The sequence below is a fragment of the Montipora capricornis genome, chromosome 1 (genome assembly GCF_036669925.1).
Source record: "Montipora capricornis isolate CH-2021 chromosome 1, ASM3666992v2, whole genome shotgun sequence".
Taxonomy (NCBI): domain Eukaryota; kingdom Metazoa; phylum Cnidaria; class Anthozoa; order Scleractinia; family Acroporidae; genus Montipora; species Montipora capricornis.
Window position 1 is genome coordinate 35,986,965 of NC_090883.1, and position 13,012 is coordinate 35,999,976.

The 13,012-nt window shown below is 41.4% G+C and overlaps 1 protein-coding gene across 1 annotated transcript in view; it reads right to left on the reverse strand.

The window, feature by feature from the left end:
- Positions 1 to 5,303: 5,303 nt before the first annotated feature.
- Positions 5,304 to 13,012, reverse strand: part of LOC138040544 (ferroportin-like) — a 7,865-nt gene continuing 156 nt past the window's right edge. The window contains exons 1-5 of the mRNA XM_068886249.1: positions 12,967 to 13,012; positions 12,737 to 12,813; positions 10,879 to 11,038; positions 9,526 to 9,756; positions 5,304 to 7,254 (exon numbers count right to left, since the gene is read on the reverse strand). The exon at positions 12,967 to 13,012 is cut by the window's right edge and continues 156 nt beyond it. Coding sequence (XP_068742350.1) covers positions 5,720 to 7,254; positions 9,526 to 9,756; positions 10,879 to 11,038; positions 12,737 to 12,813; positions 12,967 to 13,012 — 2,049 coding nt within the window. The 3' untranslated portion in view covers positions 5,304 to 5,719. The remainder of the gene's footprint in view (positions 7,255 to 9,525; positions 9,757 to 10,878; positions 11,039 to 12,736; positions 12,814 to 12,966) is intronic.

Genomic DNA, 13,012 nt, shown 5'->3' on the forward strand with positions numbered 1-13,012 from the left:
GGTATATGAGCTGATAACCGAGATTGAGTGAACCAATCAGAGCACTGCAATAACCGAGGTTGAGAATTAAATAATAAACACTTAATGCCATGTCCCGAGGGAAACAGTTCATTTTGTTTCCCGAGAATCTCAATGTTTCCCCGAGGCGCAGCCGAGGAAAACATTCTTTCCCGAGAGACCAGTCATTAAGTGATTTGTTATATGGTACAAAAGGAAAAACGTGCAATGGCAACAACAACGGCGGTCATCGGTCAACACTCGCGGGTAACAGTGCACTGTCACCCTGTGATGTCATAGATTTTGCGCTGTCGTCCGCTCAGAGACTTTTGGCGGGAAACAGTTTTATTAGGGAGCTTAAGCACGCGCGTTTTGGAGACGCAGACGGCAACCGGAAGAGAACATTTCGCGTTCCAGGACAGTGGTGTCTAACCATATTTTTATATTAATCATCTCTAATGGAGAAAAGACACTTAGCAATGTAAATGTGGTTGTGTGAAGACAAGTTAAAAGAGAAAACAGATCACTTCCGGTTGCCGTCCGCCTCTCAAAAACGCGCGTGCTTAAGCTCCCTATTGTTAGATGTCATGCCGGACCTCAAAGTAACCAATGAGAGCGCGCGCTGTTGGGGGAAAAAATTCAGCTATATAAAAATATTCATTATTATTAAACAACGGATAATGCACTACACGGATAATGCGCTACACACAACGGATAATGCATTTCGGATAATGCATTTCGCGTGCTCTGATTGATTCACTCAATCTTGGTTATCAGCTCATATACCTTAGTTTGACCTTATATGGTAAATGATTGCGTTAAGCGTTGTTAAACTAAATTTTTTTTCGCCGGAGAGCGAAATTTCTCTTTGAATAAAGCCAAAAAAGAAAAAAAAACCTTTTTTTGTGGAAAGTTTGGATCAATTCCGACCTTTAAAAGTATAGTACGCGAAAAAGGCAAGTTATGTTTTTGTGATTAGCGTGCGTCTGTCTGACTGACCACAAGGTATTACACAACATCAAGAGAAAATGAGGGGACAGAGAGGGAGGCTCAGGGCGTTGGCCGGGATATGTCATGTCCACGAAAGTTACTTTTAGACGAGCGGAAGTCTGTCTTACGAGACGTCCGCATACAGTCTTGCCTCGCTCACAGATTCTTAGTGAAAAGAGAAAATGGCGGCGCACGTGAAAGGCTGATGAATATTTATTTTCTTTCAAACATCAGACCAAGGTTGGTCTGCATGCGGTCTTCTCGGAAGACAGACCTCCGCTAGGAAAAAGACTTCCACTCGTCTAAAAATAACTTTCGTGGATATGACATATCCCAAGGGCTGGACCGGTGGCCTCCCTCTCTGTCCCCTCATTTTCTCTTGACAACATCGCAACTTCATCGAGTTTTCTCAATTTCGCCTGGAATTTCTCGCTTTTTTCGCTCGTATTTCGTACTTCCAATTTTTTGGAGTTTACGGAATTTAATAAAACAATTATTCCCTTCGGGCTTGTTGGATATGAGACTGGTTATAGCCAACTCGGCGCTACGCGCCTCGTTGGCTAGTTAACATCTCATATCCAACGCGCGCTCATGGAATAATTGTTTTCAGCATGGGTTGAACTTCTGAAATCTAACGAGCAAACTTCTCAATAAGGCATAAAAATAGAGTATTCTAATCCACAATCGCCATCTTCACTGGTCCCATGATGACCTGTAGCTTCTTTTGTTATCAGGGCTAAGTGCATTGTTTCTGTTGTAGAGTAGTTTTAAATTGAGTGTCGAAAGTAATTAGCGAATTGCTGTGGTTTATGCTTACTTCAGTCAGTTGTTGGTTCAAAGTTCTCGCGCCACTTTTTCAAAATCAGAAGAGAAACCAAAACCAATCGTGGCACATTTTCCCGCGCTTTGTGTCGGCTACGTGTAATTACTTCGATTTTTGATTGGTTTACTGGATTGTCTCCGTCCATTTTTTGATTGGTTTACTGGATTGTCTCCGTCCATTTTGATCGGCCAAAGTAATTACTTTGGTTTTGGTTTTTACGACACTCGGTTGAAACTCGCTCTATCACTTATTGTTTCGTTTTCCAATCACAGATTGCGTCTGGAAAGCGTAAGTAGAAAATTGCATTTCCAGCAGCCACATTGGTTTCTCGAAAGAGGAAAGTACTTGCATAAGGCATTTACAAGCAGTTTGATGCATCAGCATGCTCTCTATTTCACATTGCAGCCAGCCCTCGGTTGTTCAAAAGGTATATAACGCTATCCAACGGATAAATCACTATCCAGCGGATAAACACTAGTCTAGCAAAACCAATTGAGTTATCCCGTGGATAGTGATTTACCCGGTGGTTAGCGCTATCCACCATTCGAACAATTGGGGCCAGGTTGATTATCTCACACAGTTTGTTTTATGCCATTCTGGTTTGAGGAAATTTGAATGCAGCTTAAAAGGTAGTTTACAGGTCTTTGAGACATGACATTTCTAAGCTACATTCAAATTTCTTCAACGATGTCTTCTGGTCTCCTTTTCTTTGTTTTAAGTAAGGGAACCTCCTCTCCGACTAATGAATAATTTGAAACCTAACAAAATAATGTTTGCGGTCAAATTCTCCAAAAAAGTGTTTGAATAAAAAAAATAATAATTTTAGAATCGCCCTTTTCACTCTCAAATTTATCGGGTGCCGTCATCTTGAGTAAATAGGGAGCTTACGAAACGAGGACGACGACGGCTACGGGGACTTCATTTAAAAATACGAGTTCGCGTTATTCATATCACTACGAAACTATTTCATGTCGTTTCGCGTTAAAAATGTGTAGTAACTGTCTAGGAATTAAACTGGTATGAGTGGGTTGGAAGCGTAGAGAGAGAACTAAAAATTCATCGTCATGTGCTAACGTTCTCCACAGAACCTTGAATTTGGTCATTTCACGTCGTCATTTAGGAGATGACGGCAAAGAAATGTACCATAATGTAAAACACACGTGCAAAGCGTGCGGAGCCATTGTTTTTTCTCACTAAACCTATTGTTTTGTAGCGTCGTCGTTGCCGTCGGCGTCGTCGTTTCGTAAGCTCCCTAATTGTGTCGTGTAACGGTTGCGCTTATTGTTTTCACACAAACATCTTTTGTTACGCCACAAAACAATAATTTCATTGGTTAAAAGAGCATAAATAGTCGTGCTGCACGTGCAGCACGGATTTTAGCAAGTATGTTAGCCGTCCTCTGCATAATTACGACGTGAAATCAACAAATTTGAGGTTTTGACGACAACTCAAGCATGCAACAGAGAATCTTTCATTCTCAAATCTTTCATTCTCAATATTTTCACTCTGAAACCGCTCATACCAATTTATTTTTAGGATACTTCGCCCATCTTGTGGGACGTGAACAAGACTGAATAATCGCGAAAGGCTTATGACGGAGCCAAGTTATATTTTGAGGTGACGTTTTCGTCGACCGTCGCCGTCGTAGATCTTAAACTCCCTATTATTCAAGATGGCAAGGCCCGGGAAATTTGAAAACCAAAACAAGCGTTTTTAAAATTCGTTTATTTTAGATACAGACACTTCTATTGGAAAAAATTCGAACAATTTTGATTAAATTGCGCTGATTTTCTTGTTTTAGTGGACGTTCCCTTTCAGAACTTCAAAATGGCCGCCAAGACATCATCTAAGCAGGTCCTAACATACAATTTAAGTCTCCTTTATTTAACAGAAGACGAATTGTCCGTTACCGTTCTTGACAGTTTATGTGTGGAATTTATGTCGATATAAAATAAGGTGCATTACTTTATTTATTTAAAATATCGCTCATTGCCTAAGAAAATTTCGTGCCCAAAACAGACAAAACCCTCTTGCGTATGAACAGCATCTGAGTACTTCACGCAATTAAATCGGAGGCTTGACAGTGGCAATGAAAAAACTATATATCCTAAAAAATGTGCGAAGAAACGAGTTCACCTGCGTCTCAGACTCCAATGTAGCGCAGTTGTAAACTAGTCACGATCAAACATTTTGCTCGGACTCACTTCGAAAACGAGGCTGAAGAAAATATAACGTGGGTATCAAGACGTTTGTCTAAGTACATGGAGAAATTAAACAGAACCTGGTTGTTTTTTCTTGGTGGCACCGGTCTTGCAAAGTACGGGGATCAACTACTGGAAGAGAAAACGCGCGCTTTCGCAGCGACATTAGGGAATTTACGAAACGGCGACGGCTACGACTACGACATCGGCACAAAACAGTAATATCATTGGTTAAAAGAGCATAAATAATTGTGCTGCACGTGCAGCACGGATTTTAGCAAGTATCTTAGCGGTTCTCTGCATAACGACGACGTGAAATCACCAAATTTGAGGTTTTGACGACAAACGTAAGCATGAATCCTTCATTCTCTATTTTAACTCTGAAACCGGTCGAACCAATTCATTTTTAGGATACTTCGCCGGTCTTGTGGGACGTGACGAGACTGAATAATCGCGAAAGACTTATGATAGAGCCAAGTTATATTTAAAGGTGACGTTTTCGTCGACCGTCGCCGTCGTAGATCTTAAATTCCCTACTTTTCTGTCGCGCGCGACGAGTTATTCAGCAGTCCGGACTGGCTAAATGATTACGCACTTCACTGTTCACTCAAAAGTGCTTTTACAGAAGGCGGCTCAAACCAGTTTCAGGAGATTCAGGAGAGTGTTCTATTAGGATTGACTCACTAATTATTGCTCAATACGATGCACTTATTCGGGAGCTTCAGCAACGACGACGGGAACGGCAACGAGAACGTCTTGTAAAAACATAAACTCACGTTCTTGCGATCACTTCGCAACTGTTCCAAGCTTTTTAATATGACAAAGGTGTGGCAGTCCCTCAGGAATGAAACCGGTATTAGCGGCACTTAATTTAGGGGAGAAAAATGAAAATTTATCTCCAAGTGCTAACGTTCTCCATAACACTTCAAACTTGGTTATTTCAAGTTGTTGCTTTGCTGACGACGGCAAAGAAATGGACAAAAATGAAAAACGCACGTGCGGGGCGTGCAAAGCTATTGTTTTTGCCCACTGAATATGCAAATTTCTGACGTTCTCGTTGCCGTCGCCGTTGTCGTTGCTAAGGCTCCCTATTATTGTGACGTAAAAGGATCCCATGGCTTCAATTAAGAAGCCATTAACTCTCAAAATTGAAAATCAGATGGCTCTAAATCCGCTCTAAAGAGATTTCTTACCTTCGCAGAAAGTTTCAACCATGACTACTGATCGCCTTCAAGAAAAAATGGAGGTCGCCGAGTTCGCCTCAGAAATAAAAAGAATACAGAGTGTTTTAGATGGCTCTCCTGTTTGCTATGGTAACCTATAACGCCACGATATCAAGCCCGACATGTTAACCAATAATTACTGTTTCACATGCAAGGAGTCCTAACATAGCTTTTTGGTAAAGCAGTGCCGTAGAATCAATCCTTCCAAATAGGACAGTTTCTTGAAAGTGTTGAAACCGGATTGAGCCAACCTTAATTTCGAGAATTTTGGCGTTCATTGCTTTTTTAAACCTGTACACCCTACGATTTGACACATATGCTAGGTCACCTAAAGTATGCGAAAATCAGTCATTTCTCACCAAGCCTCAATTCGAGACAAAACACGCGTTCCTTTAAGAAAGACAATTGTTAGGATTTGACAATATTGTGCCAGCGAGTTGGTAGGTGGCGAAACAACCGTTAACACTTGCAAGGCCATCAACGACTTACAATTTAAAGTTTTCGTTTCTTGTGCTTAAACGACCTGTTATCATGGCTTCTTCTTCATCATCATCTTCAAAATCATTGTCATCAGCGCGTACAAGTAATCTCTCGGGGGGAGCGGAACCAAGACAATTTTTGAATTTATCCGCATGAAACAAATGGCCGCGAAGTTTGTAGGAAAACGACGCGTACAAAAGGCCTCCGCAACCAACAGCGGAAACAGACATAAGCACCAGAAGGCCAAACTGTTCAGGTTTGGGAAGTGCTATGACCAAGAAATACATCAACAGGCTTAATATTGAGTTAAATGAGTTCTGCATGCCGGCTACAATCCCTCTTTCTTGTTCAGGCACGGCTTCTTGGAAGAGCTGTGAGATGGTCAAATCCGACATCCACAAACCCAGACGTGAAGTCACAATTCCAGCCAAGAGCAAACTTATCGAAATGTGGGAAAAGGTATACTTGGCGGTGGGAGCTTCAGTGTTGCTGGAGCAGTTTTGTGGAGGTGCAAAAGCGCTAGAATTGCCACTTGCCTCTCGGGTTTTAGTTGGAGAAATCATCGAAGGGGTTAACGAGCCATTTCGGGAGCCTGGAGTTATGGCTGGAGGAACAGTCGAATTTGCGTGAACTGATGAAATACCTGTAAAGATCTGTGAACTCGACGGTTGTGCAACGGCTATCGAGGTGTTTGATAAACCTTGTGACTTTTGCCACCTTTGAAGCATCGGTGTAGTCGCGGAAGCTACAAGACTGGACGCGGAGCAAGAAACCGTCACAGAAGATTGCGAACTTGGACAGCGTTGCGTGAAGGGAATTGGTATTGAATTGCGCGGTAACAAAAAGAACGGGGAGCCAGGCGCGAAGACGGAAGCGGCACAAAATAGGAGACAGGAAAACTGCAACGACATCGAGAACAAACCGCTGCGTACCAAACCAACAGCATTCCTCAAACGCGGAAACGTAAACGTCGCTAGCACACCGAACAATGAACCGGCGCCACGGATTAAGCTGAGTACGGATTCGGTCAAGCACTGCGTGTAAGCGTATCCTGTAGAAATAGCGTCAAAGGAGATAACTGTGAAATACAGCAAGGCAAGGGCTAAACCAGGCCGGGCCACAGTCTGAGCAAAATAAATACGCCAGCCACTTCTGAAGGTTCGGACTCTCTTCATTATGCGTGAAAAGATCCTTGGCTTTCGTGGCCTCTGCCCTCGGACACGAACAGCGGGGACAATAGCCTCGGCATCACCATCTTCGTTTTCCACCGCACCTTGCGTTTCTTCTTGGTTATGGTCCACCGAGGAACCATTTTCCGAGTCCTCATCTTGCCTCGTGGAGAGCACCTTCTGGGACAGTCCCGTGACGGACTGGAACACGTTCCACAAGAGATAGTACTCCAGGAAAACCGAGAGCACATTCCAGCCAGCCAGGAAACTGACCCCTGCTGTCTTAGAGATGAACGTCATAATCTGACCAACCAAGATTGGGGCCAAAATTTTGCAGCAAAGATCAATCCTTCTCAAAATGGCGTTTGTACCTGAACAACAAAATAAAGCTCTTAGTGAACACATGCATGAAGTAAATCTTATTTACTTATTTATTTATTTATCTATTGATAATTTTTTTTGTTTACTTATTCGCTATTTCCCAAATCCCATAATACAGTTTTTTTTTTTTTTTTTTTTTTTTTTTTTGGGGTGGGGGCGGGGGTGCTTTATTTGCATTAAAACAATCTATATCCAGTTCACTGAAGCATGATACAGTCCCAACAATAAACAACTTGTATTGTTTTTATGTAAAGAACCCCACAACGTATTGCAATATGGAATTGGGAAAATAGTCAATTATCCATTAGCTGTACAAAACCTCATTTTATCATGACCCGTACGGCCCCGCGCGCGCTTTCATTGTAAACTATTGGCAAAATCCCCGTATGAAGGCCGTACGCAATGGCGCGAGCACGGCCCTGCTAGGAACACGTACTGCCCTGTGCTATGCGATTTTAAAGGATTTCGCCACTTTTGAACATCCAAGTTATTTCCAGCCAGAAAAGCAAATGCAAACAACATATTTGATGAATTTTCTGTGCAAATTTTTGTTACTTATTTTGTCCGAATTTCATCTTCCGAGTGCTCATGAATAGTGTAAAGAGACCGCATGTGATGAAATGCTTGTTGACTGAGTTCAGATCGGGCGGGACAGGAAAATATTGGCCCTCGGTCATAATAAGTACATAGTATATAGTTTTGTGTTTTAATTTATTTATTTATTTATTTAATGATTTGTAAGGGATTGCCAATCCCGTTTGAGGTTCTTACTCTATTTTAAGACATTAATTTGTTTCTTTGTTTTTGTCTTTTCATGTTTTTACTGGAAGCTCATTACACTAGCCGATAGTAATCAAGTCCACTGAAGGATAATCAGTCGTCTCAACCACAATCATCAAATCAATGGGTCTCACCCTAAAACATTGCTATTTTTCATCAATCTCCAAACGCTAAGGGAGCCATCTTTCATTCGTCAGATTACCAATTAGAGATTTCAAAACAATTGTTACTGCCAGGGGATGTAGCTAAGCAAAAACCGAATACGCTATCTGGGTGGGTAGCTGTACTGGTTCTGGTTTGCACAACTAATGCCAGGAGAGTAAACTGTTAGTTTAAACACGAAGACGCAGTATAAAAGGCGTGGGGCCTTCAGCACATGCAATTGATTTATCAATCAACCGTGGACGCAAACGAGCTGTGTGAAAATTTCAACTCGTTCCCAGGGTCTCTCTTCTCTGCCTCCATTGTCGTTGAGGAGGCAGAGAAGAGGGACCCTGGGAACGAGGTTGTGATCATTTGTGCAATAAAAAAGCCTCTTATGGCAGGCAATACGTCTGTCATATGTCACAAAAGGCTATCTGTCGTTCTCGTTTTCTACCCCCACTTCCTTTTCTCGCGCTAGAAATATCTTTTGGGGCTCCGTCTCTGTGTTCCTGTTTGTTGATCACCATCTTGGATAATTAATCAGTCGTGCTTGAATGAATAGGTCTAACAAAAGCAATGCGCGAAGCGACCCCTTTTATAGTACGTCTTCGTGTTTAAGAGCCCCTGATTAAGTCAAAAAATGGTGTTGAGATGAGCGGACAAGGTTGTCTCTTTTTTCCTCCCACAAAGCGGCTCTTCTGTTTGCTTTTTCAAAGGCACCCAACGATAATCTTCGATGTTTGGAAGAGTCAAACTGTGCTAAGAATTTCGGTTCTACGTTTCCAAACAGCTATAGATTTCTTTACGAAAGCATCACCTAAAGATTCGCAACCAGGGAAAAGTAGCCCCTTACGTTTTTGGAAGGAATATTTTTGCAATTTTTGGCGCTTAAAAAGGTCACCTAGCAGTTTCGGATGGTTCGCTGGGAAGTTCTTGGAAGGTAACGTCCAGCTAGCAATTTCTGAAATGAAGATATCAATCCCTAAAATTTTCGGACATTTGGATTTTCAGCTAAGATATCCGAACAGATCAAATTCTTCTAGGTGACAAAAACATATCTCTTGAGACAGTCTTTAAACATTACGAGGAGCCGAGAAATGTCTCTCAAAGGCTTTCGGCTTAATTTTAGCCTGCGTAGCAGGCGTCGAAAGGGGTAGGGGTAGGGGATAGGGGATAGGGAGGAAGGTAAAAAGGGGAGGGGGATTTGCGCCTGCCACGCAGGCTACTTAATTTGCGCTTTGGGTGCCCTTGCGTTTTACACTAACAGCTGTACATACAGGATTCCAACTTGCACATAGATAAAAAAAAAAACTGAACAAACGATGTAGCATTCTTACTTGCCAAAAGCTTTTTGTCCGAGCCAGCAAGCACAACTACCCAGTCTTTTTCCACAGCAATTCTAGTGCCAACACTTGACAAGTCAGCGATTGAGCCAACAATGATAACAAGGGCCTCAAGTACCACAAACCATGCATGCGGAATATCTTTTGTCAGCTCTAACATTATTATAAGCAAAACTGCGCAGATAATCACAGCAACATTCTGAATGATGAGCGAGACTTGGGCAACTAGAACAAAACATGAAATGTTTGGTGAGAATACATAACCAATATCTTAGAAGCAAGACGTTTCATTTCACCTTCCAGAATGAGATACGTAATCTTTCTATAAAATGGGCTAAAAACTCCAAACGTAAAAAAAAATTAAGGTTTTTCATTACGTTCTCAGTTTCTTGCTTCTTAATTAGAAGCAAAATATCTTGGTATTTTGTCACATTAGCCAATAAAAATTTCCCGCACATTGAGTTGCACAAACTTTCGAAAAAGACAAAACTGTATTCCCTTTTCACAAATTGAAATCCACTCAAAAACAGTGTCCTCTTTAATGCATACATGTCCACACCAACGCGTCCCATTTAAATTCCCAGTAACATATGGGTTGAGTGTGTTGGTTTTCTAATCTGCTCTGAGAAGCCTTTTTTCTCCGTACACTCCGTTTTTCTGCTATCCTCAAAAACCAACCTCAGATTTGATAGGAGTTAATTTGATTTGACTTGATTTCCTTCTCCAATTAATGCTTGATAAATTTTACTTTGTCTAGCGCCAAACCCACCCCCCCCCCCCCCCCCCCCGCCTGGTGCACCTGTGAGGGGATCAATGGGTTAACCAGTCAATGTCCCCTCCATCCATTAAGGTAACTTGTTTAAGTCATACTAAGTAAGCCAAAAATAGGACAGATCCTCATGTTTTCATGAATAATATTAGATTCACGAAATAAGGCTTGTGTTTTCACTTTTTGGAATAAGGATTTTAAAGGGGTTTGAGAAATTCAACTACAACATAGTTAAGAAGGCAGCCCTAAAATCATACAATCTCTTCTCTAATTTTTTCTATCATAATTTTGTACTCTCTGCTTCTTCTGTCGCTATCCAACTGCAGACTGGTTGATTCAGTTGAATGAGAATCATATTATAGGTGTTTGAGGGTTTGAACCCAGACCAGACTGAAACTCAGGGTCTTAAAACAACTAAGGAGAATGTGCTGGCCTTGTAATGGAAACAATTTCTTCTACAATTATTATTGGAGCTTTGCTCTGTTGCTTGACCCTCACAAAATTCATTGTGAAACTAAAATAAACAAATAAAATAAATAAACAAACAAACAAACTTCCTGACAATGCAGTTTTAGTACCTTTAAGTCTTGGGTTAGCATCTACCCAGTCTCCGACCAGAGGACCAAAGATAATAATAGACAGAGTACTGACAAGTTGGTAAATGGCCGTCAAACGAAGAGACCATGGAGTGAGTTCAACAAGGTATAATCCAATGGCAAAGTGCCACATACGATCCCCCTATAAAGGTCAGAAGAAACCAACAAAAAACCATTATGTTGACACGATGTTAACAGGTAATTGCAAGAGAAAAAAAGAAAGCCTGAACTGGTTGGCACCGTTGGTTGTCATAAGTATTGGACTACCACAAAGAGGTACTGCGTTGGAACCACTCAGGGTCTTAAAATAATCGAGGAGTACCAGGAAGTGGTGCCTTTGTAATTTCATTTCTTTATGGTTCATTTACTCAGTGAGATGTTAAGGAACCCACACACTATTCAAATAGGAGGGAAGCAAGGATTTTGTTCGATTCTTGTCTTGTTAATAATTAAAGCACCCAATGTCGCGTGTACACTACGTTTAATCAAATTACACTGTATAAACTACTTCACATGGAATTGGGGTACACAGTTTATTGAAGATTTTCCCTTATACACCAGGCACTCATCATCATCATCATCAATCCAATTTTGATCCAGGTCTATCCCCGTAAACGGGGGTGGCTGGATTTACCCCACTTTGTCAGATATCTCTCCATTTCGCTTGATTCATGGCGTCCTTTTTCTCCAAACCAACGCCCTTGCTCTCCTTCTCCACTTGCATCTTCCACGTCTTCTTTGGTCGTCCTCGCTTCCTCTTGCCCTTCACTTCAAACTGCAACACTTTCTCAGAACATGCCCATCATCCTTATCATTTGATCTCCATCCATTAATTCCCATCCATTATCATTTGGCTTTCTAAAACCTCTCCAACACATATTGCTCGATTATCATCACATTCAGACCAACTGCCCACTGCATATGACCAGACAATGCCATTTATCTTAACAACTTTGCTTCTTTTTAAGAGACTTCCCTTCCGATCTGCAAGCCCAGACTACAGATTTGCCAATTTCTTCCAAACAAATACAGTACTCGTCACATTTGTTGGAAAACCCATCCCCGTTTCCTCCCTCCTTCGATGTTGATTTTCACAACTACCAGCAATTCACCTGAAGATTTCACACACAACATTGAATTTGGGGGAGGGGGATGTGGCATAATCTGCGATCTTGTAACACAATGATTCTAGACCATTATGTTAAGTGTTTCAACTAAATGTGTCCAGTATCATAGATCAAACATGAGAAACCAGATAAATTTTATCTGCAATGTCAAAACCAGCAGCTAAATGGTCAAACATGTTTCTCCTGCTCCGTGGTGAAGGAAAATTTTTCCAGCTTTAAAAATTTCGCTTTTTCCTTCCAGGAAAAGAGTTAACTATTGGCAGTCAGCTGAATTATTGAAAGGAATTCTGGTTGGAGTCACAAAAAATTAGCATGTGTGTTTTTTTTTTAATGCATCACAATACATCAAAATAGGAAAAACGACCTTGCTTGCACAAACTTTCTTACGGCCGGCTAAACAAGTGCAATAGTTCAAGTTGCAGATCAGATATTTTACCTAGTTTACATGTACTTGAATACTGTTAACTCAACAGTTTCGCTCAAGACGGTATTCTTGGAATGTGATAATCACTACTTCTCGTTGCATAATTTACCAAGCTAGGCCAATGCAAATGGGAATATAAGATTTGTTTTTGAACACCAATTATCAGTCAGACTAAAAAGTGCATAAATTGCGAGTGCAGACAAAACCACAACACATCAGTACTGATAAGCGCTAATTAAATTGCCAAATTAAGCTTATTGATGGACATTCTTGCAATTGGAAAACTCACCCAAGCGGAGAACGCGTGACTGATACAAACAAGGCTCTGAGGCGAAAATTGGCAGCATTTTGTACGACCAGGGCGATCTGCACATTAAATACAAAAATGTATGCGGTATTATGAGCATGAAGACGCGATGTCACATACAGGCTTTGTCGAGATTGGCTTTGTATTAGAACAAAACAAAGGCTGTGGATAACCGTTTCCGAGAGGGATCGTGAAGAATAGTACCGGCCTACCTTCAACGGGTTTTTGTGCTTCGTCTGATTCTGACGTCTCCCTGGC